The sequence below is a fragment of the Sphaerodactylus townsendi genome, linkage group LG13 (genome assembly GCF_021028975.2).
Source record: "Sphaerodactylus townsendi isolate TG3544 linkage group LG13, MPM_Stown_v2.3, whole genome shotgun sequence".
Classification (NCBI taxonomy): domain Eukaryota; kingdom Metazoa; phylum Chordata; class Lepidosauria; order Squamata; family Sphaerodactylidae; genus Sphaerodactylus; species Sphaerodactylus townsendi.
The window spans coordinates 8434789-8462709 of record NC_059437.1 but is presented as its reverse complement, the minus strand read 5'-3'; the positions used below and the strand labels follow the sequence as shown (position 1 = coordinate 8462709).

Sequence of the window (27921 nt, the reverse complement as noted above, 5' to 3'; positions counted from 1 at the left end):
AAAACATGGAAACATCCTAAAATCAACAATGGAGTATTTCAGCCTCCCTGGACATTCAATAATGGACCTGAAGGATACAGAACTTCAGGACAAAAGAATTATAGGAGAAATAATTGGAGGGAAACATCACTGAGAAGATGCTGAGTTGGAATTCATATGCAAATTCAACAATATCAGACTTAGATTCAACAGGTGTTTGAAGCAGTTTGTTCAATACCGCCCCCCCCCCGAAAGAAATAACTGCCCCTCCTTCAGATTCATCCTACTTTGTCAATTCCTCAACACTTGGTATACCTCTTGATTCCCTTCTACCTTTAACTTGTTCAGAATCGTATAAATTATTAAAACAAAAATTGTTGGAGAGAGAATGGAACTATTTAGCCCTGGCAGCGAGGAAAACTTGCTCACCTTTACATCTATCAATCCCTTTACAACATAACAGAATGGCCTCCGATTTGTATCATCTGACCAATCCAGACCAGAGAAGAGTTTTTTTCACTTGCTCGCTTCAATGTTTTCCCTTCTGCTATACTACGTGGTAGATATAACAATCTAGAAATGAGCAAAAGGGGTGAGCTCGTGTGATGCAAACCAATTAGAAACATCATCTCACCAACTGTTCTGTTGTCCCAAATCGGCAAGTATTAGAATTAAATACTCTAGGTTGCTTTCTATGATACCTAGTGAGCTAGATGAACCAAGCAGATTATTGTTTTTATTAAATAACTCTGATGCTACAATCTGCAAAATGGCTGCAAATTTTCTATTGGAAGTGTCCCATAAGCAATAGTATGTATGAATCAACTCTATTTGCTATATGTTACAAGTTTGTATTTTGATGTGATTTTATATTGGTTATGCCAAATAAAGGCTGAATGAATGAATGAATGAATGAATGAATGAATGAATGAATGAATGAATGAATGAATTCCTCAACAGTTGGAAGTAGTCCATACCCATTTGGATGGGATTGTTTACTCTTTTGCCTACATCTTGCTTTCATCTTTACTCTGCAATTTAGGGTTACATACCTTGTCCTGACAAACTCAACTTTGAAATACCCTAGACAGTCTTTCTACTGTTTGTAGCTCTGGACATACCTCTTTCTGTCACCTAAATTTAATACATCAAGTAAAGTAGGCTCTGAATCATGGAAGCATAGGCCACAATAAACGTATTTATCTTTAAGGAGTGACAAGTTTTGTTGTTATTTCTACCTAACACAGCTACTCCCCTGGAATAAATCCTTCATGTTTCTTATAGCAAAATATAGAGCTCTGTGTGTATGTTAAGTCACATGAAGTCACTTCTGACTCACGGCAACTCTATGCGCTCATGCCCTACAAAACTTATTATTAACAGTCGATTTCGATTTCGAATACCTTTAATGGCATATAAATAGTTCAACATTAACATTACAAGATAATAACAGCCTTTACAACTTCTGACGAGTTAAAATAACACCATTTAAAAATTTAGCCACCACTTCCAACAGCTCGTAGTTGTGGCTGTTTAAAAGATATATAACCTTCTGTTCATCTGTAATGCCTTCACGTCCATGCAGGAAGGGGATTATGTGCTTCTTCCTACCTATCTCATGAAAAGGACAATTCAACAGCATATGAGATACTGTTTCCACAGAACCCATGCCACACGGGCATTTCCTTTCTTTATGTGGGATTCCAAGGTGGCGTCCAAGGCTAAAGGAAGTCTACAAACTGAGGGCCATAGTTTCCTTTATAGAGTTAATCTATCTCACGTTAGGGCTTCCTCTTTTCCTGCTGAGATTTAGAGCCGCTGAATATTTTTCTCGCATTTGTATTTATAGCATTTTAACATGTGCCGTGTGGAAGGATAATGTGTGTTTTTTCCTTACCTCGGGGACTGTGAAGTGACGCGTCTGAGGCCCGCTCTCCATCTCCACAGTGACTTTGGTCAAAAGGAAGGCACTGGTCCCCAGTTCCCGCCACCACCTCATAGTTCTTGGCCAAATCCTTCGTCTCGCTGAGAGATTTCACTCTGTAAACTCTCCTGGTATTTGTGTCAGACAAGTAAAGAGATTCTGATACAGGGTCCATGGCCAGGTAGTATTTATGAGCCGGACTCGTGCTGAAAAGGAAGAGAAGAATAAAGACTGAAATGAATAATCATCTAACATGCCTTCTTTTTTCTTCTGGAGCTTAAAAACACTGCCTTGCTTCTTCACAATTTCCCCCCCAAAAAGCGATGGCCCCTTCCGCACACGCAAAATAATGTGTTTTCAAACCACTTTCACAACTGTTTGCAAGTGGATTTTGCTATTCCGCACAGCTTCAAAGAGCACTGAAAGAAGTTTGAAAGTGCATTATTCTGCATGTGCGGAATGAGCCGATGATTTTATACAAGTGTCAAAATGTTAAGGAGTTTGCAAGCCACCTTCAGTCTCCTTACAGGAGAGAAAGGCGGGGCATAAATCCAAACTCTTCTTCCTCTTCGTCTTAACAAACCCAAGAATAAAATTTGTAAGTTATGCAAAAGTTACAATCTATGAAGAAGAGGAAGATGAAGAGTGTAGATTTATACTCTGCCTTTCTCTACCTTTGAGGAGTCTCAAAGCAGCTTACAACCCCCTTCCACTTCCCACAACAGACACCTTGTGAGGCAGGTGGGAGTGAGAGAGTTCTGAGAGAACTGTGCCTAGCCCAAGGCCACCCAGCAGGCTTCACGTGTAGGAGTGGGAAAACAAATCCAGTTCGCCAGATAAGTGTTGTTCATGTGGAGGAGTGGGGAATCAAACCCGGTTCTCCAGATTAAAGCCTACTGCTCTTTGCCACTACACCAAGCTGGCCACCACAGCTTCACAAGAGCCAGTGTGGTATAGTGGTTAGAGTGTCAGCTTAAAATCTGGGAGAGGAGGGAGTGAGGAGGAGCAAGGGAGGGATAGCAAGGGAGGAGTAGCAAGGGAGGGGAGGGAGCCTGGCATCTGGACATGACCCACCCACCCTAGCGGAGGGAGGGGGACGGGAGGGAGGTGGAGGTGGCATGCATGGAAAGGAGAGGGAGGGGAGTGAGGGAGTGAGGTGTGGCATGCAAGGGAGGGGAGGGGGTCTGGCATCTGGACATGGCCCATCCACCCTAGCGGAAGGAGGGGAAGAGAAGGGAGGGGGAGGGTGGCATGCAAGGGAGGGGAGGGGTTTTAATCCCTACTCTGCCATGGAAGCTCACTTGGCCCAGTTCACCCCCTTACAGCCTCAGCTACCTCACAGGACAGTTGTGAGCATAAAATGGAGGCAAGGGGAATGAAGTCAACTGTTTCCAGTTTCCATCGGGGAGAAAAGCAGGGTGTAAATGAAGTAAATACACAAGAGATTCTGGAAAAACGCTCCCAGGGATTCTGGTCCTTACATATGAAACTTGAGATGATGGAAAAAGGGGAAATATTTCACAACTTAATATGTTGCTAAGAAAAAGGCTGTCAAAACACCTAGGTGTGAATTAGCATGACTCATCTCACAAATCAAAGCGTCTCACTCTGAAGATTACAAGATGTATTTTTTTTTTAAATCACAGTATTTACATATGTGAGCTGTAAGCTCTAACATTACAATCAGCGAGCATGGGCACAATGTACTTGTCGATATTTTATTTTAAGTTTTACAATCACCTTTTATTATATTTTTAGCATTTGCGAATACAGTAGAAGTTCCTGAGGCGACGCATGAACGTAAAAAATGTAATTAAAAAACAGGCCACACGTATATAGATGTACAAATCACTAATTGCTCAGCCTATTTATATCTTTATTCCACACCTGCCCGTTCGAAGGTAAATCCCGTTCCCAAGTATTCCTAGGACTGCAGCCTTGGAAACAGCTCAGAACCAATTAGATTTGAGGGAAGAGCCCCAAATACTTATTTATGTCTATGGCCCCTTCCGCACACGCAAAATAATGCGTTTTCAAACCACTTTCACAACTGTTTGCAAGTGGATTTTGCCATTCCGCCCAGCTTCAAAGAGCACTGAAAGCAGTTTGAAAGTGCATTATTCTGCATGTGCGGAATGAGCCTATGTTTCATTCGAGAGCAAAGGTGGTGTAGTGGTTAAGAGAAGCGGACTCTAATCTGGAGAACAGGGTTTGATTCCCCACTCCTCCATGTGAAGCCTCCTGGGTGACCTTGGTCCAGTCATAGCTCTCTGCAAACTCGTTCAGCCCATGCAGAGGCAGGCAACGGCAAACCACTTCCAGATGTCTCTTACCTTGAAAACCCGACAGGGTCACCATAAGAAGAAGTTTGGATGTATACCCCACCTTTCTCTCCTGCAAGGAGACTCAAGGTGGCTTACGAGTTCCTTCCCCTTCCTCTCCCCACAACAGACACCTTGTGTGGTAGGTGGAGCTGAGAAAGTTCTGAAGAACTGTGACTAGCCTAAGGTCACCCAGCAGGAATGTAGGAGTGGAAACACACCTGGTTCACCAGATAAGCCACTCAGGTGGAGCGGTAGGGAATCAAAAAAATCATATGAAAACTTTGCTGATCTGTTTACCCACACCATTCAGATACATATTTTATTGTTAAAAGCATCTGGTCACTCAGTATACTTTAACATATTATCTTGAATGAAGGTAGTACTTCTGTAATATCTCAGATTTCATTGTTTGAAAAACGTAGGAACGATTATACACTGCTGCTCTGCCCCACAGTGAGAGAACGTCTCCTTTAGGGCAAAGATTTCTGTACTGACTTGCTCAGGGTTATGGTGCTGCAGATCCTGAAAGGCCCGGGGTTAATGGGAGTAGGGAAACCCTGAAGTTTCCTTTTGCTTTGGGGTTTCTGCTCCTTTTGGTCTTCCCCTCGCTCTTCACAGGCATTTTGGGGGGATCTACGGCCAGCTTTTGCAAAACTACTGTGAAGCCAATCTAGAGTGACAAACAAAACTATTGATATAACAGAGAAATATTGATATAGCATAGAAATATTGATATATGTAGAGCTCCAGTAGGTAATTTTCACCATCTGATAAGCATTTTTATGTGGTCTGATGTATGATTTTAAAAAAAATTCTGATGCATTTCATTTGTTGTTTTAGAGTGTTTTCCCACTTACCTTCTGACCCGCGCTACTGTAGGCAAGTAGTGTGGGGTCCCCCGGCACTCCCCACTACAGGGGCGGCAACAACGCAGTCGCCCTTATACTGTCGCTGTCGCGTCCCCTCAGCATGCGTCATTCCTGGCGCTCTTCCAACCGGCGCCTTTTGATGACCCCGCACTCATGGGGAAGCCCGGGCGCATGCCAGAAATGACGCGCGCTGAGAGAAGCGCGCAGCATACAGGGGGTTGTGGCAAGTGGGGAAACACCCTTAGATTGTACACCGCTGAATCCCTTCGTGGGTGGGCGGTATAGTAAATATATACTAGAAATAAATAAATAAATAAATAAATAAATAAATAAATAAATAAATAAATAAATAAATATAAAGGGCATTAAAAACAAAGCTGACAATCTTGCAATGACTGAGAACAACCTGGAAGTGGGGGAAGGCAAGCTGTATAGTAGGCAGCGGGGGACCTCTTCATGTATAAACAGAGAAACACGAGGAGACCTCATTATGACCCCACAGTCCAGTCAAGAGCCCCAAGGAAAGCACTTTATGCATAATAAGCCTAAGTCATCCACTAGTTGGCAGTAGTGTACGCTTCCTTTGGTGGCATATAGCTCAGTAGTTTTACCATACATAGATATTACACAAACACCATCCCCAACTTTTTCCCAACCCAGTTGGGACCCAAGGAAAGCAACCAGGATAAATACAATTTCAAAAAAATCTAGTAAAACACATTATAATTGGAAGTTCAAATTGATATGCTGGAACCTGCATGTCACAGTGGCGTATGTATTCCACTTGTGTTCCCAGCATACACAATTGAAACATTACCTATTCTCCAGAATTTTACATTGAGCATTCTTTCTACATTAACAACAGTCATTTTTTTTTCTGGTTTTGGAATATGTAGGAAGAACCAACAGACATTCTAGAGTCAGATATAACCCTCAAATTCTAATAACGTCTGAATATTTATTCATTAAATTTGTTGCTATTGTGTATGACTGTTATAGATGGAGAAAAGATACCTGTTTCTTTCTGCCATATTCAGAAAACAGGATTAAAACCCCTAACCATTTTGTGAAGCTAATCTAGGTCGAATCCCCACTACCGTCTTAGCCAGGTTTCAGAACACAAACTAACCAGGTTTGAGGGACGACCTCCCTGGTCAAATCCCCACTACCGTCTTAGCCAGGTTTCAAAACACAAACTAACCAGGTTTGAGGTCGTTTGTGTTCTGAAACCTGGCTAAGACGGTAGTGGGGATTCGACCCTAGAGTGACATATGTCTGATAGGATAGCACATTGTCCTGGTTTGGGGGTCTCTCAGGCTGTCCAGCACACCGCCACGGGGTCCCCCCCTTATATAAATGCCTGTATGCAGAGATTCTTCATCATTCACCATTAGTAAAGTATTATGTGCCGGAAGACAATAAGCAATTTCTGTATTTTTATGCCAACATGCATCCCTGTTTGAGTTGGCACTCAGCTTCCACACTGAAATTGCACATGTGAGCATGCAAGAAAGAGTCAACTGGGGTCTGCAACCTGTGGCTCTCCAGATGTTCATGGACTACAATTCCCATCAGCCCCTGCCAGCATGGCCAATTGGTTGCAGACCCCTGAACTAGAACATCAATCATTATCAAATAACAAGAACGACTCCGGAACAAGAATTTGTGCTGACCAACGTTTTTGTGTTCTTAAGTAGAGAAGAAAGCAGCTGCAAGAATACTTTGGTGGGAACAGTCTAGCTTCACACTAACTGTTCCCAAAGGTGTCTTTGATCAAGACATGACTCGAGGATAGCTTTGGAGTTTTTTCACAAGAACATCTATGCTGCAAGAACAGCTAAAAGAATCTCACTTTTGCAAAAAAAATATCCCCAGCTAAAGAGAGCTTTGATTATACAGACAATAAAATTTCATGTGCCTGCTCGAAATTCCAGCTTCGACATCACGTATGCTTTTAAAAACAGGATTTTGCTAGCTTTTCAGTCAAGCAGTAGCTATCCAAATCAGAAGGTTATATTAATCTCAAATATAATATGAATATATATGGCAAAGGAATATAAATTCAGAGCCACAGATCACATCAACTACCAGGTCATAAACTTTCCATAATTTGCTCTTAGAATGGACCATAAACAAGAATTATTATACACTTTTCATACTATTCATCAAAGGAGAATCTGGTTTACCTTTATTTTATGCCTGATTTATCATTTAGGGGTTTTTTTCGCCCATTTTCCAGTTCATATTACCATTGCGGAGATCCCACTGTATCTATTTTCATCACCTGTAATTATTCTTTTGTATTTTTTGATCCTCACAATTGAAATTATTATTTTTTTTTTAGCTTGCACAAGTAGAATCTTATTCAGAAGAATTTAAACTTTGGTCTTTAATCTACCATCTGCACTTTCATTCCTTCATAATTTAAAAATTGACTGCCTTGAGAAAAGGTTGTATCTCTACAAATTCAAATTGCTCCATCATATAAAAGATTTCAACGCTTATCAATTCGCGAGCAGGCGAATTGGAGCCTGATCAAGTCAGGAAATGTTCCACCATGCTCCATGCAATAGGCCAGCGAGGGCGAACCTTTTCGAGACTGAGTGCCCAAATTGCAACCCAAACCCCACTTATTTATCGCAAAGGGCCAACCCGGCAATTTCACCTGAATGCTGAGGTTTTAGTTTAGAAAAAACCAGTTGGCTCCCTCTTCCTCCACCCCACCCGCTCGAGCAGGGGCCAGCCTGCTCTAGCCTCCAGCAAGTTCTGTGCCTCTCTAGCATCTCTGTTTCCTCTGCGCCCCCCCCTTGGGCAGCAGCCACCCGGAGCACAGGCACTAGGCCCGCCAGCCGAGTCCTCCCTGCTCACCGTGGTGCGTGCATGTCATGCTCAGTGGTCCAGGCCACCCTAGATGTGTGTGTGTGGAGTGTGTGTGTGATTTTCCGCCTCCACATGATGAACTCTGTGTGCACGTGCCCACAGAGAGGGCTCCAAGTGCCACCTCTGGCACCCGTGTCATAGGTTCGCCATCACTGCAATAGAGCATAGGTGTCAAACTCGTGGCCCTCCAGTAGTCCATAACATCTGGAGGGCCGTGAGTTTGACACCTATGCAATAAAGGGACAGGAGGGAAGTAGTGGGCACAGACAAGCACACCTACCAGCGGCATTCTTGGCTGACAAGCGTTCAATTAAGTTTGTTAGGATGTCTAAGCGCAGCCTGAATATTTAATAGTCTAATCCAGGGGTCTTCAAACTATGGCCCTCCAGATGTTCATGAACTACAATTCCCATCAGCCCTGCCACTTAGTCATGCTGGCAGGGGCTGATGGGAATTGTAGTCCATGAGCATCTGGAGGGTTATAGTTTGAAGACCCCTGGTCTAATCTAAGAGAACGGCAGACCCACCCCTGGAGCCGGCATAGCCCTGCACTGATGTGGGTGCCCCCCCCACCAGTACAAGGGCCAAATGCAAAAGTGAGGAAGGCATACCCTGGCAGGCAGGCTCTGTGGCATCCAACCCAGAAACTGCCACCCATGCCCACCCAGTCCCTGTGTGTTGGTACAGCTTGCCCCAGAAATATGCCACAAAAAAGTGGTGTATCTCCATTAACCCCTATGGGAGATTTTCCGTGGCAGTTTTTTTCTTTGGGGGTGGGCTTCCCGTGCCACGTCACGATTAGAGAAGCTGCAATATGCACATATTTTGTGTCATCGTAGCTTCGCAGACAGCGCCCTCGAAACAAAACAAAGAAAAATGACAGGTGTGTCAAAACAAACTTGATTCATCCACTTTTTACAGCGAAATGGTCATCGGATGAGCTGCAAGCAAAGGAAATCTTGGTGGGGAACCTTCACGGAGAATCTCTGCTGCAGCACACAAAATGGCCGGTGTAACAATGAAATTGACAAGTGTCAAAGGGGGGGAAAAGAACCGTTTTGGCTGGCAGCGCTTTTGGCTGGCTGTGTGAACTAAAAAAAAAAAGCGCCAAAACATTTTTTTAAAACGTCTGCAGGACATTTTATTTCTAAAGTTTTTCTAGACCGCTTACCGGTATATGTTTTTATGGCTTGTGTATTTGGTGTATGGATGTGCTCTATTATTCATTTATTAGTTTAAGATTTTATCGCTTCCATTATTTAGAAACCTGGTGTTGAAATTAGTTGATTGCTCCTGAATGCTGTGCTCCCTGGATCTTTTCAATTAGTGCTGAAAGTAAACAGCATGAGAGACCTGAAGATTCGGCTCACCAGAGGTTTCCATTATCACTGGCTGGCCGATAGGATCCACTTTCGTCGTCCTCAGCTATTTCCCCTGTTTTAAAACAACCCCTTCCAACCATCAACATTTTCACCTAAGCCCCTGCCTTTCCCTTTGCTTCCAATGAACAAGTTTACAGTAATCTAAATGAATTAGCAGTTAAGATGGAGTCTGAGTTAAATAAGTTAATGGACACAGCAAGGAACTGTTGACTATCAATGGCTGGGACAGAAACCTCTAATTTTGCTGCCCATCTGTAGGGTAAAATCTTAATAAATAAGAAGTTATTATGGAATCTGAGTTACATAAATTAACTGACAAAACAACTCCGTGTTTCCTAACTTCCTAATATCTTTGAGCGTTTCCCCACTTACCATGAGCCCCCTATGCCGCGCGCTACTCTCAGCGCACGACATTTCTGGCGCGCGCCCGGGCTTCCCCACGAGTGCGGGGTCATCAAAAGGCACCGTTTTGAAGAACACCAGGAATGACGCGCGCTGAGGGGGCGGGACAGCGGCAGCGTCAGGGCGGCTGCGAGGTCGCCGCCCCTGTAGAGGGGAGTGCCGGGGGACCCTGCGCTACTTGGCTACAGTAGCACGCAGCAGAAGGTAAGTGGGAAAATGCTCTTAGTCCCTCTTTTAAGACTTCATAATGCTGGCATATTGCATGTGCCCCCCCCCCCCAATCAGCTCCTCCCCAAGCCTACCCTTGTAAGCCAGGGAGGGCTGTAGTAGTACCAGAGTCTCTTCTTAAAAGCCGTTAAGTTTGTATACATCATCCACTGGCAACAGGGAGTCTTGCAAATTGATTTCCCAATGTCTCCCAGCTCAATCAATTGGCATGGAAGGAACTGAGAACTCCATTTCCCAGCCCCCCTAGTGATAATGGATGCTCCACACTAGCATCTAAGCCTTTAAAATGCGGCTTCCCCTGTGGCTGCAAGCTTTTCTCACTGTGGGAAACCCCCTCCCACTTTTCAAGGGTAAATTTGGAGAAGATGGGGGGCCCAAGCAAGGGGGAAGGGTGGAAGCAGCACAACTGTCAATATAGGAGACTTCAGAGCTACGAGACGATCCACTTTCAGAATTTATTGTCGAAGGCTTTCACGGCCGGAATCACTGGGGTGCTGTGTGGTTTCCGGGTGCTGTGTGGATTCCTAAGGAGAGGATGATGCTAGAACACGGCCATACAGCCCGGAAACCACACAGCACCCCTGTCGGGAGGCCTGTTTATTATGGGGTTTGCTTTTGCTGCTTTCTGGCTGTTGAGGGTGGTGGAATGGGTTAATTGCATTTCTAACTGACTTTTCTCTGTCTTCTATGTGATGCTATACGGTACTAGGTGCTGTCCAAGGTCAGTGCCTGGCTGTCTTCACTGTTATCTCATTTTGCAGTTCTTTTGGCGGGCATTCCCACGATGGGGGTGTGTGTGTGCACCCTGCTTTAACTATAGGGGTTTGCACGGGCAAATCTCAGTTCTGGCTTTAGCCAGGGAAGATCCTCCTTACCAATAAGCTACTGTTCTTCTACATGAGTTTGTTGCCGTTTTTGGGATTCTGACACCGCTAAACAGATTTGTTGGGCTGATTTTTTTGTGTGGTTTCGTTTTACTGTGCATTTTTCCCCGGGCAAAACCAACCATTTGGCCGACGCCCTGTCCCGTTTGCTAGAAGGGGATGGCAAATCACAGTTCTGGCTTTAGCCAGGGAGATCCTCATTACCAATAAACTACTGTTCTTTTACATGAGTTTGTTGCAGTTTTGGGGATTCTGACAACCCCACTTTCAGAATTGTTTGCAAGTGGATTTTGCTATTCCGCACAGGTGCAAAGTGCATTGAAAGTAGATTGAAAGTGCATTATTCTGCATGTGCGGAAGGGCCTTGGTGTATTACTTCCGTAGCACCTTTGAGACCAACAACGTTTTTGGGTTATACGCTTTTAAGAGTCAATGCTCCCAAAGGATTTTTGGGGTATGAACTTTCGAGAGTCAATGTTCCCAGGAGCCTTGAGTGTCAAAAGCATATCATCTTGCTGGCCTCTAGGATGCTGCCGGATTCGAAACTATCTGTTCTACCAAAAGACCAACATGGCTGCCCTCTAAAAATGCATTGCTTTAGGTCAGTGATGGCGAACCTATGGCACGGGTGCCGGAGGTGGCACTCGGAGCCCTCTCTGTGGGCACGCAAACACAGAGTTTGTCATGTGGGGGTGGAAAATCACCAACCCCCCCCCCCACACACACATCTAGGCTGGCCTGGGCCACTGAGCACAACGTGCGGACACCACGGTGAGCAGGGAGGACTCGGATGGCAGGCCTGGTGCCTGTGCTCCGGGTGGCTGTTGCCTGAAGGGGGGGCAGAGGAGGCAGAGATGCTAGAGAGGCACAGAGCAGTGTGTGTGGGACTTGCTGGAGGCTAGAGCAGGCTGGCCCCTGCTCGAGCGGGTGGGGCGGAGGAAGAGGGAGCCAACCGGTTTTTTCTAAACTAAAACCTCAGCATTCAGATTAAATTTCTGGGTTGGCACTTTGCGATGAATAAGTGGGGTGTGGGTTGCAATTTGGGCACTCAGTCTCAAAAAGGTTCACCATCACTGCTTTGGGTTGTCTGTCTTTACTGTTGAAATCTACAGACAAACAGAAAACTTCTTGCAATAAGTTGGGCAAGCCAGACATTTTGACTTTCCTTTTCCCCTGAATGCAGTGCACATTTTGTTCGTTTATGTTTCTCCTGTAGTCACGAGAGGCCTAATGGGAGGTTAGGTAGAATCTTGAACTTCCGTAATGAAGAGTGATTAGAGGAAGCTTGTGAGATAATGAGTTTGCTAATTAGAGACTGATATTGCGAGGTGTCAATTATCATCCATTGACATCCCAGCTCCTTGCGGTGCCTGGTTACAAGCTTATCCGGTGTAGGGCAAACCCTGGTCACGGTATTTGACAAAGCAGAAGAGAATAAAGAGGGTGACAGAAAGGGAGCAGAAGTGAAGAGGAGGCTGAGAAAGGGGGCATAAGGTTTAGGAAGAAAAAATGTAGTGATTGACATGGTTGGCACATTCTGATGTCACAGCAAATCTATTTAGAATTTTATATAGCATTTGAAGCATTCCAAGTGCTTCGTGCATAATATTAAGATGAGATAGTCACAAGAGTCCTCCAAGATACGCCAGTATTAATATCTGAATAATGCAGATGTTGGGGCAAGCAAATAAATCATGCTCACCCCTCTCTGTCGGAATAATACCGGAACAGGGGCACATAGCCAAATATCTTGAATTATTAACTGAACCCCAACAGAGATGGATTATCACAAGGGCCAGATCCAATACCTTCCCATCGGCCATTACAAAGGGTCGCTGCTTATCCATCCCTCTCCAGGATCGGGTTTGTCCACACTGTAAAAATCAAGCGGAGACTCTTGCTCACATTATTCTTGACTGTCCGAGATATGTGGGCATTAGGAATTTCTCTCGCAGGCTGGCCCTAGACAAATCCGAAAGTGACTCTGACTGTTCTGTTGTGGAGCTTCTGTTAGACAACACAGATGTCGTGCTCTTGGAAAAAGTAGCAAAATTTCTTTTACAAGTGACAGAACTTTCTAAGTAATGAATACTGCTATATAGTCTTCCTGTCTGCGCCTTGAATGTGCTCTTGATTTGTATTTCAAAAATGTCTGGCAATGCTCTAGAACCTATTTTTAAATGCCAAATAAAGGTGGTGGTGGTTGTTGTTGTTGTTGTAATGCAGATGGGAAGCTGAGGGCAGGCTTGCCAAAAACCAAAAAGTGAGTTCCAGGACCTCTAGGATCACACCTCTAGCCACTATTTTATAGTAAAGAAAAGATCCTCTCCCTGTCAGTTATATTTCTCTATGTTTTTGAGGAACCCAAGTATGTTCACAGATTCCACAAAAGGTCATAGAGCAGGGGTAGGGAACCTGCGGCTCTCCAGATGTTCAGGAACTACAATTCCCATCAGCCGTACATTCAAGTTTTGGGCCAGGATTTGTTTTAATCGAGATGAACTGGACTATACATCCCAGGGACGCTCCATCCTCCACACAACCCAGTGGTGGGTTAAAATCGAAGCCAAACTTAATGAGTTGGGCATTTCCTTGGAGGACCTGCTAATGCTAACAGAGCAGGAGGTCTATGGGGCTATCAAGAAGAGACTTTTTGACAGAGAGTTTCAACAGATGCTAGAGGAAGCTAATAAAACCTGTTCCCCGGATCTCTCTGGGAATACCTATGGATAGACTCACATTGCAGCCCAGTACCTTTTATCTCCTGGTTGGAGGCCCGGTGCGCGAGAGCAATCACCTTAGCTAGGTGTAATGCCCTGCCTTCTTCCTTTAGCCTTGGACGCCACCTTGGAATCCCACATAAAGAAAGGAAATGCCCGTGGTGGCATGGGTTCTTGGTGGAAACAGTATCTCATATGCTGTTGGATTGTCCCTTTTATGAGATAGGTAGGAAGAAGCACATAATCCCCTTCACTGCATGGAAGTGAAAGGCATTACAGATAAACAGAAGGGTTATATATCTTTTAAACAGCTTTCACAACTACGAGGCTAAGTTGGAAGCGGTGGCTAAATTACCTTTTAAAATGGTGCTATTGGTTTAACATCGCTCAGAAATTGTAAAGTTGTAAAGGCTGTTATTATCTTGCTAAGCTAATCTTAAACAATCTATATGCCATTAAAGGTATTCGAAATCGAAATCGAATTCCCATCAGCCTCTGTCAGCATGGCCAATTGGCCATGCTGGTAGGGGCTGATGGGAATTGTAATTCCTGAACATCTGGAGAGCCGCAGGTTCCCTACCCCTGTCATAGAGCTAAGCAGGGGTCTGCTTACAGGCCAATTGGCCATGCTGGCAGGGGCCGATGGGAATTGTGGTCCACGAACATCTGGAGAGCCGCAGGCTGCAGACCCCTGAGCTAAAGCCTGTCTCAGCTAAGGATGGCCTGTAAGATCTTCTATAACCTTCCAAGTCCACTTTTATTTTAGTGAGGGAACAAGAAATATTTTTCCTACATAGCTTCCCTCACCCAAGTTTCCAGGACAAAGACACACTCCTTCAAAATTGGAAATTAGTTCAAACCTCAAGGGGACTGATCATTTTGGAGGAGAACGCTTTCATTAGAGCGGCCATCTTTGAACACAGATGTTCTCAGATTTTCGTCCTTTCCACACCTCCCTCACAACTATGGATTTACTCTCTAGGCAAGATCCTATGCCTTCCCCACTGTCTACAGGGAAAAAAGTATGGTGTGTGGGAAGCCAGTGGGAGAAGATATCCCTGGTAACCAATCATGCCCATTAGAGTCTTAGCGCTAACCAATTTCCAGCACCACAAAACACAGCCAGTTCCACACAACATGTTGTGCTATTATTTCTTCCTCCACGTTGGTTCGGAAAATCACCAAGGCCCCTTCCGCACCTGCAGAATAATGCACTTTCAATCCACTTTCACAATAGTTTAAAAGTGGACTCTGCTCTTCCGCACAGTAAAATCCAGCTGCAAAGTGCCTTGAAAGTGGATGGAAAGTGCCTTATTCTGCACATGTGGAAGGGGCCTCTGTTTCCACCTGATCTGCACGCTGGTCCTGTGCCAAGGGGCATTTTAAAACAGGGAAACAGTGTAGGGGACGAGATTAAAAAAAAACCCCTTAAACTATAGCAGCAGATAAACTTGACCAATGGATGGAGGGCGGGCCATACAGAGTTAGGCAGCAAAGAGATTGGGTTTATACCTTCCTTTCTCCCCATCCCTGCCAATAACAAGTTCTGACTAGTATTTCAACCTGTTTTACAAGCGAGGCTTCCCCAGAGGAAAGCCTGCAAACACACAAAGGTTTGATGTTTCCGAATGGAAGTTAATTCTCATTTACCTGCAACCAAATCACAAAACAGTGGAGCAGCAGTGGCGTAGGAGGTTAAGAGCTCATGTATCTAATCTGGAGGAACCGGGTTTGATTCTCCGCTCTGCCACCTGAGCTTATGGGGAATTCAGATTAGCCTGTACACTCCCACACACGCCAGCTGGGTGACCTTGGGCTAGTCGCAGCTTCTCGGAGCTCTCTCAGCCCCACCTACCTCACAGGGTGTTTGTTGTGAGGGGGGAAGGGCAAGGAGATTGTCAGCCCCTTTGAGTCTCCTGCAGGAGAGAAAGGGGGGATATAAATCCAAACTCTTCTTCTTCTTCTTCTTTAAATCATGACAGACATAAAAACTTTAGATCGGACCGTTTGGAAGTTGCTCAGTCTTTCCATGAAACCTTTTCTGTTTTTGCCAGAGAGAGTTGAGTTGTAACACGAATGTGGGAAATGACAAAAGGCAATCTATCACATGACCTGCTGAAAAATTGGACCTCCCAACCCCAAATGGCGGCACCATAATTTTCTTACCTGTGTCTCGTGTCTCTGTTCCTTAAATGGCAGATTCGTCCAGAAAAAAACAACAATAAAAGAAAAATGAAAAAGTAGTTAGTAACAATAATAGAAGCAAGTAGATAATTTTCAAGAAATGAATGTTCCTTTAGAGCAGTGGTTCTCAACCTTCCTAATGCCGTGACCCTTTAATACAGTTCCTCATGTTGTGGTGACCCCCAACCATAAAATGATTTGTGTCTCGGTTCCTAAGACCATTGGAAATATGTGTTTTCAGATGGTCTTAGGCGACTCCTGTGAAAGGGTCGTTCGACCCCCAAAGAGGTCACGACCCACAGGTTGAGGACCGCTGCTTTAGAGTATTAATGCAGCAGGCACAATTTAGCAACACTCTAAAGAAGGTTATCCTTTGGGTAAGAAAACTATCTGAGTGGAAGTCACCAAAGGTATTAAATTGAACCATTTACATTTAATTCTTCAGTTCCTTTTCCAGCTTCTGCTGTTTGCCCCCCAGTCACAAGATTCTCACATCCAGGTTTTATCTTGATGATGATGATGATGATGATTATAGATTTCACAGCTGCCAGATCTTTAGCTGGTTTATTATTATTATTGTTGTTGTTGTTGTTGTAGATTTCACAGCTGCCAGATCTTTAGCTGGCTGGCAGGGCTGCCTTCTGAATTTGACAGATGTTTTTATTATTATTATTATTATTATTGTAGATTTCACAGCTGCCAGATCTTTAGCTGGTTGTTGGCCTTCATTACAATTCGAGCCTCACCCAGAGGCCTTTATTATTATTATTATTATTATTATTATTATTATTATTATTATTATTATTATTATTATTATTATTATTATTATTATTATTATTATTATTCATTCGATTGCTTAACCACTCTACCCTCAAAGGGCTCAGAGGGGTGTACATGTAAACAAAAGAATAAAACAATAAAACCATTGCACAAAGACAATCGAACAATCATTAAAATCCATAGAATCAATTAATTAAAACAGCAGCAGTATAACCCATCTACCACTTGGTAGGTGGCACCCGGTCCTAACCCGGGAGGGGACCAGCAGATGGTCCGCATCCTCAATTAATTCCTTCTGGTAAACATATGTATATGTATATGGCAAATATTGTGGTACAAGGGCAATGCCATGCATTTTGGATGCTACACCCACGGGGTGAGCCTTGGTGCATAGTTTTGCACATTATGTGCTTATGGAGCACCATTTTAAGAATTGAAATGAATTACATACCCAATTCATAGTGATGAAATAATGTTAAAATCGTAAACTTTGACCTACGATCTATTGCAAAGCTCAGAACAGCAAGAGGTTGGCTGTGCTGTAGATTTTTTAAGACAAAGACTCGCACAGGTTGCTGACTTCTTCATGATCACCCATACGGCAATCCAGAACCAACATCCATTTTCTATCTACCCTATACGCCTTTGCTCCCTAGAAGACGGAAGTCAAAATATTGTTACAGCTGGAACTGTCCTTTGTCAAGCTGATTGCATTTGAACTGCCAGGATTGCCGTGCTATTGTTTCTTGAATGGGAGCTAATGATTGGATCTTTTCTGAATGGGCAATTTACCTAAAATGCAATGGCTGGGATTCAAGTTCTGCCAGACTCCTGTAGGTCTGCATACAAGTAACTGATAGAGAAAAAGCGGAATTAGTGTGAATTGGGAGAGTGAATTGGGAGAGAGAAAGAGCTGGGAGCTTTTAACTGGAGCTGCTGACAACTGTGGCCTTCTGGGAATGCAGTCGCTCTTGGGAAGCTAATGAAGCAGCAGCAGATGGGATGCCTGTTTTTAGGAATCTTTGCTTGTATAAATAAATATACACATAAAACAGTCACTGGAAAGATGCTGTACAACTCTCTCTCATCCAAAGGGAACTAAACTTCGTAGCGCCACCCTTGGGCTTCTTGGCATTTAGAGGAGGAGGAGGAGGAGGAGGAGGAGGAGGAGGAGGAGGAGTTGGAGTAGGAGTCGGGAGCAGCAGTGGTGTAAGAGGTTAAGAGCTCGTGTATCTAATCTGGAGGAACCCGGTTTGATTCCCAGCTCTGCCGCCTGAGCTGTGGAGGCTTATCTGGGGAATTCAGATTAGCCTGTACACTCCCACACATGCCAGCTGGGTGACCTTGGGCTAGTCACAGCTTATCGGAGCTCTCTCAGCCCACCTACCTCACAGGGTGTTTGTTGTGAGGGGGGAAGGGCAAGGAGATTGTCAGCCCCTTTGAGTCTCCTGCAGGAGAGAAAGGGGGGATATAAATCCAAACTCCTCCTCCTTCTCCTCCCCTCCTCCTCCTCCTCCTCCTCCTCTTCTTCTTCTTCCTCTTCTTCCTCCTCCTCCTCTTCCTCCTCCCCTCCTCCTCCTCCTCCTCCTCCTCCTGCTGTAAGGAGACTCAAGGTAGCTTACAAGCTCCTTTCCCTTCCTCTCCCCACAACAGACACCTTGTGAGGTACGTGGGGCTGCAAGAGTTCTGAAGAACTGTGACTAGCACAAGGTAACCCCACAGGAATGTAGGCGTGCAGAAACACATCTGGTTCATCAGATAAGCCTCTGCCACTCAGGTGGAGGAGTGGGGAATTAAACCCGGTTCTCCAGAATAAAATCCGCCTGCTCTTAACCACTACACCACGCTAGATCTCTTTAGGGAATCTCTCGCTAAGCCCATCAAATGTACGTAACTCATTATGTACATATCTTGTTCAAGAGATAACAGAAGTAAAACAGATTGCTGCAAATACTTAATTTTGTCTGAAAATCAAAATTAAAAAAAGAAAGAATTTGTATGGGGAAGATTAAAGGTTACATTTCACAACTGGGATTCTGCCACAGAAATAGGACTTATTTTCTTATCACAGGACTGCCACGTCTATCAGTGGGTGGACTCACTTATCAACAAATAAGGTATTCACTTGGTAACTATCACTTTAACATGGAAGTTTGCCAAGCCTGCTGCAATTGAAGCATTTCCAATCATACATCTGAAATATGTACCAAGGACATCTTTAAAGGACTCTGATTAATCCTCAGCAAGGCAATCAGAAATATCACTTCAGATTTCAGCATGTGTGCGTTCATTTGGGCAGATTCTCGGCTGAAAGCCCCATTGTTGGATACATTTAAAAATTAAACGGCAAAAAAGAGTGTATACCTTAATTTACTTTGATTACGGTTTCTGCCTTGGAATAGCTAAAAGTGGCATCATTGTATGGGTGAAGGGCTGTGTCTCAGTGAGACAGCTCATCCAAGGCTTTCCTGGTAAGAGGATATTGAGAAGGATGTTCCAAGTCTTTGAAGAATAACTAAATGGGAAGATAGTCTGAATGTGTTCGAGGCAGGTTTGTATGTTTCCATGTGAATAATGACATCAAGGATCTATGTGTATTGTTGAAGGCTTTCATGGCTGGAAGCAAAAGGTTGCTGTGGGTTTTCCGGGCTGCGTGGCCATGCTCTGGTAGTTTTTGCTCTACCTGGCATCAAAAGTATTGGGGGGGGGGGGAGGGGGAGTCTTGTTGCTAAAGGTGCTAAAGTTATGGCATTCTTTCCCCAAACAATATCATTACAGACTGCGTTTGGGTTAACCTGATGCTGAGCTTCTATTTGTGTTGTGAACCATGGCATCTTTTTCTTGCTTTTTGCTTTCTGGGTTGATTCATTTTGCAGATCCTTAACAAACAAATTTGGGAGGGCAAAACTGACTGATCATGTTTTGCAATGTCTGGCCCCTTACGCACACGCAAAATAATGCGTTTTCAAACCACTTTCACAATTGTTTGCAAGTGGATTTTGCCATTTCGCACAGCTTCAAAGAGCACTGAAAGCAGTTCGAAAGTGCATTATTCTGCATGTGCGGAATGAGCTTCTGAAACAGATTTTTAAACATCTATGGACCTGAATGGGCCAAAAAGTGGGATGAAGACACTTCAAATTGACTCAGTAATAGGTGTCAAACTCGCGGCCCTCCAGATGTTATAGACTACAGTTCCCATCATCCCCTGCCAGCATGATAATGGCAGGGGATGGGAACTGTAGTCCATAACATCTGGAGGGCCACGAGTTTGACACCTGTGACTCAGTTAATCTGGGGTCTCCTCTCCAAGAGGCCATCTGTCCATGGCACAGTGTGGAGTGATTGTGGTGAGTATTCCATACAGTGCCATAGAGAGAAATACTGTGACATTCCTCTGAAGACGACAGCAATAGATGCAGGCAAAATGTTAGGAGCAAAAGCTACCAGACTACGGCCACGCAGCCCAGAAAAGCTACAATAGCCACAAGGATCTGTTTCTTTCAGCCTCATCCAAGAGCTGGGCATCCAGCTGCAGTTGCCGCCCCTGGCTATCACTCCTGAAGAGGCTTCTGAGCGACATGGGGATGTTAGAACAGTCAAAAACCCTCCCCACTTCCAAGAAGCCTCTATAGGCCTCAGTGGACTTACACTACCCAAAAGGGTGGCTCACGTCCAAAGTATTTAGTGTAACTCTGGCAAAAGTTGGCTCCTCACCTGGCCACACCCCTGGACTACCTCCACTACAGCATCGGCAGTAAGTGCCCCAAGGAAGGCAAATCCACTGGTGCACAGGTACACTGCTCCCACGAGTGAATTTGACCCCTGCCGGCATGGGCTCTTTGGCAGATTCCGCATGGGCTGCTATAGCTGCTGCCCACCAGCATATATAATGCCGGTGAAGCCCGGGGGCTGTTCGCACGCTGAAGTGCGAGCAGCCACAGCCCATTTTGTTTCCTCACACTTACCTTCTCTCCCTGCGGGGAAAAGTGGAGGCGCTGAAAAGCAGCATCTCCAACCCGGTGCCATTTGCACGGTGCCGGCAAGGAAACACTGTTTCCCAAATGCTTCACTCATTGAGTGAGGCAGGGAAACAGCATTTCTGCTCTGGTGGGGGGGAGCTGTTTTTGGCCCGTGCAGAATCTGCCTTTGAGATGTTCGCCGAATACATACGGCCATTTAATTATTCAACAATATTTAACGCACCAAATTAATTAATTACCTCCAGAGGAATAATCGCATGTGGGGTGAAACACACAAGACACAAAGTCCTCTCCCCTTCTTTAATGGGGCTCCTTTGAAGGAAATACCGTGTTGCTGTAATACAACCCTCTTGGCAGGCTGAGCTTTAAGTTTGATTTCTGATGCAATCCAAAAGCCTTACCTTAACTCCAGTATGCTAACAGCATTCCCGGAAGGAAGGAGCCTCCGAACAAAATTGAAGTCGCCAATGTATATGCTGCCGTCAGTCCCGGAAGCCATGGCGACTGGAGCAAAGAGTTTACTGCTATGAGATAGGCCGTTGCAAGTGGTGCAGGTGGCGCTTCGTTGGTGTCCGTTGCCCATGACAGTGGAGATCACTGGTGGCTGCTGGGAGATGAATATATTCTCTCCATTTCCTTTATGTACGATGCCTAGTTGGAAATGCATACACACATTATAAAGAATACATACCTTGGCATATACCATTTTGCTCAACCCTGTTGGATCTGGATATAACGGGCTGCAAAGTTTTGTGCCTGTTGGTGATGAAAGTTCACCAATTTTTTAAACGTAGGAAACAGTATTCAGTTATATAAGTAAATTACGTTTTAAGCATCAAATGTTTTAGGTATTAACTATTTCATACCAAACCAACGAGCCGCTTCTATCCAATATTTAATGCGTATAATTTTAATTGTTTATTTCGTATGATTACTGTACAGTTTCATATTTTACTGTATCCTGGTCAATGGCTGCATAAATAAACTAAACTAAAGCTTATTATGTCTGGTCGTGTTTCAGGACTGGACCCGCTGCCAAGGAAGCACAGTACAACCAAATCCATTAGTCAATATTTCCAAAATAAAACACACACAAAAACCATGGACAGCTCTTGGGATCTTATGAGTGGCACTGCATGTGCTCCCATTAACTACAGCAATACTGGAACATGTTCTTAGGATACATACATGTGAAATGTATACAAGATCATAGGAAGATAGTGTATGCATTTATTTCTGATGGAAAACAGGCACACTTTGGGGCTTTCCCCACTGACAGAGTTGAACTGGTTTCTACCTAGGTTCGCCTCAGTGAATCCCCACTGCCACTGAGCTCAACATTGTTCTTTCTCAGGTCCCCCCCCCTCAGAACTGTGACATCCTTGTCTACACTTTTCTGCTGGAACAAGGTCGATACCGCTTCGAAGTGGGGAAGCATCGAAACAACACCTCATCCGTTCAACCAATCACGGGCCGCTTTTGTGGCATGCGCAGAACGGGAGAGTCGTGGCAGGCAGAAAGCACATGTAACTGTAAACTGTAAAAACTGTAAAAAAAAAGAATGCTCCTGTTTCCTGCCGTAACACAAGCGCCAATCACGATCGAGGAGCAAAACAGGCACCAAGATGATCCTCGGTTCCGGGGTAACCAGTTGCTGTGGGGACAGCCTGGAATCACCCTCCACTGAAGGGAACCGAGTCGACCTTAGCTCCCTTCTGTAGTGGGGAAAGCCTCCAAGACATCCTTGTCTACACTTTTCTGCTGGAACAAGGTCGATACCGCTTCGAAGTGGGGAAGCATCGAAACAACACCTCATCCGTTCAACCAATCACGGGCCGCTTTTGTGGCATGCGCAGAACGGGAGAGTCGTGGCGGGCAGAAAGCACATGTAACTGTAAACTGTAAAAACTGTAAAAAAAAAAGAATGCTCCCATTTCCCACCGTAACACCAATCACGATCAAGGAGCGAAACAGGCACTGAGATGATCCCGCCCACTTAGCTCGGTTCCAGGAGGCCAACTCAGCTGCTGTGGGGACAGCCTGGAATCACCCTCCACTGAAGGGAACCGAGTCGACCTTAGCTCCCTTTTTTAGTGGGGAAAGCCTCTTTGAGGCAGAGGCCCCTTCCGCACATGCAGAATAATGCACTTTCAATTCACTTTCACAACTGTTTGCAAGTGGATTTTGCTATCCTGCATAGTAAAATCCAGCTACAAAGTGAATTGAAAATAGATTGAAAGTGCATTATTCTGCATGTGCGGAAGGGGCCGAAGTTGGTGATCTTTTTGGCCAGTATGCTGAAACAGTGCAGACGTTGGTGTGTTGGCAAACAGTACGAGAGGGATGTACATGGTCCTTCGCTAACGACAAAAGCCATGTTGATTACTTTCTCTCACATCACCAGCTCCAGTTCCGTTGCCGAAGCTTCAATTTGAGTTGAGAACTTGTCCCTTCTGTTGAGAATGATGATGGGGCTTGTGGCAGTTCAGAGCACGCCTGGCAGGGGTTGCGTGCCCTTGCTCTAAAGCTACTTTTGCAAAATTGCTTTTTGCGTTGCTCGTGGGAAGAAGGAGTATCCTTAATCAAAGGTTTATGAAGCCACTGTTGCAAGGTCTAAGAATTCTATGCCGGCATTGCCATGAGAAAAATAGAGCTATCAACCAACCACAGTGCAGCAATGAATTACCAACATTAGAACATGTTGGATGACGCTTTGCCATTGTAAACAAGTCTTTCTCACTTCTGTACGTGAACTGTTATGGAACGACCACTTTAAGCAGAGATTCATAGGTCTGCTGAGAAACTTGCGGCTTGTAAAGTTGCTAAGGGTGCCCTATGAAGGGGTTACGTCTTGTGTTCTCAAAGACTCTCCGATGGTGTAACATTAAGTGAAACTTTGAAATATGTCTCACTGGAAACTTCAAATGCAAACCCCAGTATTACAACAGAAGTGTGTATTAAATGTTCTTGAAGACGTCTTGGTTCCACAGGTTTTTCTTCTTTTTTCTATGGATCATGATGAGAAATTATCACTTCATTTAGTTTTATAGGAAGGAGAACAAATCAGTTTGGATATAACAACACAATGCAGTTCACAGCAATCAGGAAGTCTTCTATATCTGAGCTCCATGCAAGAAGAAAGGGGATCAGGGGCAGTGTGAGAAAGGAATGTTAGATTTTAGATAGTGTCATTTTGTATATGTTTTCTTAATAATTTCCTAATTTTCTATGTGTTGTTAAAACTAAATAAAATAATAATAAAAAGGAATACTGCCTGGTGTGTGTATGAATCCTGTATAGTTTAACAGAAAAAGAGAAAAGAAGAAGTGTTTGGATTTATATCTCACTTTTCTCAACTGTAAGGAGTCTCAAAGTGGCTTAAAAACTCCTTCCCTTCCCCTCCCCACAACAGACACCTTGAGAGGTAGGTGGGGCTGAGAGAGTTCTGAGAGAACTCTGACTAGCCCAAGGTCACCCAGAAGGTTTCACATGTAGGAGTGGGGAAACAAACCCAGTTGACGAGATAAAAGCCCGCTGCTCGTGTGAAGGAGTGGGGAATCAAACCTGGTTCTCCAGTTCACCACTCTTAACCACTACATCACACTGGTGAATGTTTGAATGTAGTCACACTCTTAGGAGGATGCTGCATGGGCCAAAAACAGCGGTGTGAAAATGGTTTAAAAGGGTGTAAAAGGGTTTACACCGTTTTCACACCGCTGTTTTTGGCCCATGCAGAATCGGCCTTAGGTTCTAAAAATCCCTCTGAAGAAGTGAGCTCTGTCTCACAAAAGCTCATGTTAGAATAAATGTTAGCCTAGGTGCCACTGGATTCATGCTTGGTTTTCCCATAGTAGATTAATGTGGCTACTCCTCTAGAGTTATTTAGAGATGTTTGCCAGTTCTAATTATGTTGCTCAGATCCAATGAGACCTTCCTGACCAGTTGTTAGAAACTACCCAAGAAAACAATCAAGCAAAAAACAGTGTTTCTAACAAAAGATCAGGGCTGGATATTAGTCTATTAAATTAGCTCCTAATAGTTGTACTAACATGATGTGGATTGGTAGTTAAATATTTATTTCCCCCCACAAATACTATTAGAGAGAACAGGATTGTGTGGTTCTTTTAATATTTAACAAAGAGAAATTAATAGGAGAAGGAAAGGGTTGAAGTATGAAATCAATATTCAAATTGGAATGAAAGATGATTGACTGTGTGTGGAAATGGAACTCCCTGTGACACAGGACTGTTTCCAAGGGAAGGACAGTTACATGAGAAGGATTTTTTCTCACCAATGAGTGTGAAAATAAATAGGAGGCTTTCCCCACTACTGAAGGGAGCTAAGGTCGACTCGGTTTCCTTCAGTGGAGGGTGATTCCAGGCTGTCCCCACAGCAACTGAGTTGGCCCCCTAGAACTGAGCTAAGTGGGCAGGATCATCTTGGTGCCTGTTTCGCTCCTCGATCGTGATTAGCGCTTGTGTTACGGTGGGAAACGGGAGCATTCTTTTTTTTTTTACAGTTTTTACAGTTTACAGTTACATGTGCTTTCTGCCCGCCACGACTCTCCCATTCTGCGCATGCCACAAAAGCAGCTCGTGATTGGTTGAACGGATGAGGTGTCGTTTCGATGCTTCCCCACTTCGAAGCGGTATCGACCTTGTTCTGGTAGAAAAGTGTAGTTCATAACTGCGACAAGGATGTCACAGTTCTGAGGGGGGGGGGACCTGAGACAAAACAATGTTGAGCTCGGTGGCAGTGGGGATTCACTGAGGCAAACCTAGGTAGAAACCAGTTCAACTCTGTCAGTGGGGAAAGCCCCTAGGAAACATCCTTTTAAACTCAATACTCCCTTTGTCTTCATATGGGCTTTGTTAGTTTCAGCATTCAGACATGGTTTCCATTCCTTTTCTACTGAAGGTGACAAGGATTTACTAGTTTCAGGGGAATAGCTCCAAATACAAATCTTGCAGATCACCTTAAAGATTTATGGTGGCACAAGTTTAGGTGAACTAGCACTGCATGAATAGATGCATGAAGTGGATTCTTAGATGTGCACCCAGGAAAAAAAAATTACACAGAAAGAAAAATGGTAACACTTTCCAAAGCAGTGTACTAAGCACAAGAGCGTGACATTATTTTGTATGATTAGAGATAACCACATTGTGACCTTTGATCATTGCTGACATTTTTTAACTATTTATTTGAAATCTAGCATCTCAACCGCTGTTCTTTATAACGGTTTATAAATCACCTCAGGAGCCTACGAGCTGGGATTGTGGGTCCAGAAAAATACATCCCTTATTGTCTGTCAATATTCGATAAGTCAGCCTGTGGGAATGAACATCTTATCTAAACTTTTGTGACGGTGCTTAGTTTTAAAGTACTGGATGGAAATAATGAATATTATTGTGAAATATTAGTATTTTTGAAACTCAGCCATTCTTCAGGAGAAGCATATCTTTTGAGAATAGTACAGGGAAAGCACTGTTTGGGATACACACACCAGAAATCCTACCAGCCATTTTTCTGAATCATGATTCAACACAGTGCTTTGAATCATGGGCCTTTTCCGCACAAGCCGTTTACACTGCTTGCAGCATACGAATTCAATATTTCCTCCACGGAGTTCTGCATCTGGTCTGGTTCTGAAAATGTTTCTAAGCACCTTTTGCCCTGTTATTTCCGAAAACACTTTTACTGCGTTGTTGGGGTTTTTTTTGCTGAAATGTTTCTGAGACAGCTTCCCTCACAGTGCGAACATGCTTGAAACCATTTTTCTTTCTGGCTAAAACAATGTTATCCGCACTCCCAACCTCCCCTTCTGTGCTTGCTCCACCATTTTTTCAATCCCTCATCTCAGTCCTTTCCCTCTCTCCTCTCAATTTTTATTATTTTGTGAGCGGGAAGGTGTGTGTGGGGGGGTGGTGGTGGCCATTTTAAATCTGCCCACCTGTTAGTTCTTGCTCCCGCCTTCTCTGCCTACTTCTGGCCTATGGGACAGGGGGGAGGGATGGCGCCTGTCCCAATCGACTTACCTTCCCTGCGACCGTCCGGCCCATCGCCGAGGCCTGGGGACACGCCCCTGCTGCCCTGCGACTCCGGAGCAGTCGCGCAGGGCAGGGGGGCGTGTCCCCTGGCCTCGGCGACGCGCCGGATGGTCGCAGGGAAGGTAAGTCGATCGGGCGACGGCGCAGTGCGGCGCCGTCGTCCCAGTAGTTTCTGGGACCGTTCGTGCGAACGGTCCCAGGGGGGTTGAGTCGGCGTCATGTACGCCGGCCCAACCCCCACCGTGGCTGTGCGGAAACGGCCTGTCTGTTGTTCTTTTCATCTACTGGTAACACCATGGTGGGTTCCCATCAGGAGCAGACAATGAATTCCCAGGTGATATCACGCCATGCCTTGCGTTTTGGGGGCTCATAGACAGAACGTATCAATTTGATAGGTCTGAACATAATTACAAGGAAGAACAGCAGTTGGAAATTGCCTGTAAGGAGGCCATTGCCTCAGGCGGTGTTTTCAAGGAGTGGTACTGAGTGAGCGCGGCTGACTGAAGTTTGTGAATATTTTATAGCAAACTTCCACAAGGCAAATGCAATGCTGAAAAATCCCTTAAAACAAACGACTTCTCTGTTATCCCCTGGAAAAATAAAGAACGCCGGTCGAAAACAGTGAAATGACGCATTCAACTCCTAAGTTCTTCCTCAAGCACAACAGACTTCCAAACGACAAGTTCCAGTTTTACTTTTTAGATGGCCTTGTGCAGCAATTTTTTTTTAAAAAAACACTCTCCTCCTGAAAGATAAATAGTGGCTGGTGCTTAATATTAAATTCAAAGAGGAAATAATATTTTAAAATTATTTAACGACGACGAGGGACGGAATGCTTATTTCTCTCTGGAATTGAAGGCAGGTTTATGAGAGCTGTCTGGCAACATGCCGGCATATTTAATGGACACTGACATGTCGTCCCCCGGCAGTAAAAACCCACTGAAGTGGCAGGTGTGGTTGGATTTTGTCTGTGGCTAAATGTGTAAAAGCAATCTTTCATCTTTTGCCCACAAGTAACAATATATAATTAGGACCCCGAAGACCCAACTTCACTGGAAATACATGTTTATGTGCTCAGGCTTTGTTTTCGGCTGACAATAAAAGACGCTTTTGTTTGATGTTCAGCCATAAAGACAAACAAGACAAGATTCTGGTCTTATATTTTGATGTGTATTAAAAAAAACACCTTTTGGGTTTTCAAAAGCGGAATACAGAAACTTTATCACATAATCAATTAGTCTATGCTTTAATCAAATATTTCACTGCGATGAAACCGGAGTTTATTGGGCCTGTAAAGGATGAAGTACAACTTTGTCATATAAAAATATGGTTGAA

General features: G+C 44.3%; 1 protein-coding gene across 1 annotated transcript in view; it reads right to left on the bottom strand.

Annotated features, from left to right (window-relative positions):
* Nucleotides 1-27921, bottom strand: part of TENM1 (teneurin transmembrane protein 1) — a 652843-nt gene that overhangs the window by 130462 nt on the left and 494460 nt on the right. The window contains exons 17-19 of the mRNA XM_048514741.1: nt 20941-21190; nt 15759-15779; nt 1877-2109 (exon numbers count right to left, since the gene is read on the bottom strand). Coding sequence (XP_048370698.1) covers nt 1877-2109; nt 15759-15779; nt 20941-21190 — 504 coding nt within the window. The remainder of the gene's footprint in view (nt 1-1876; nt 2110-15758; nt 15780-20940; nt 21191-27921) is intronic.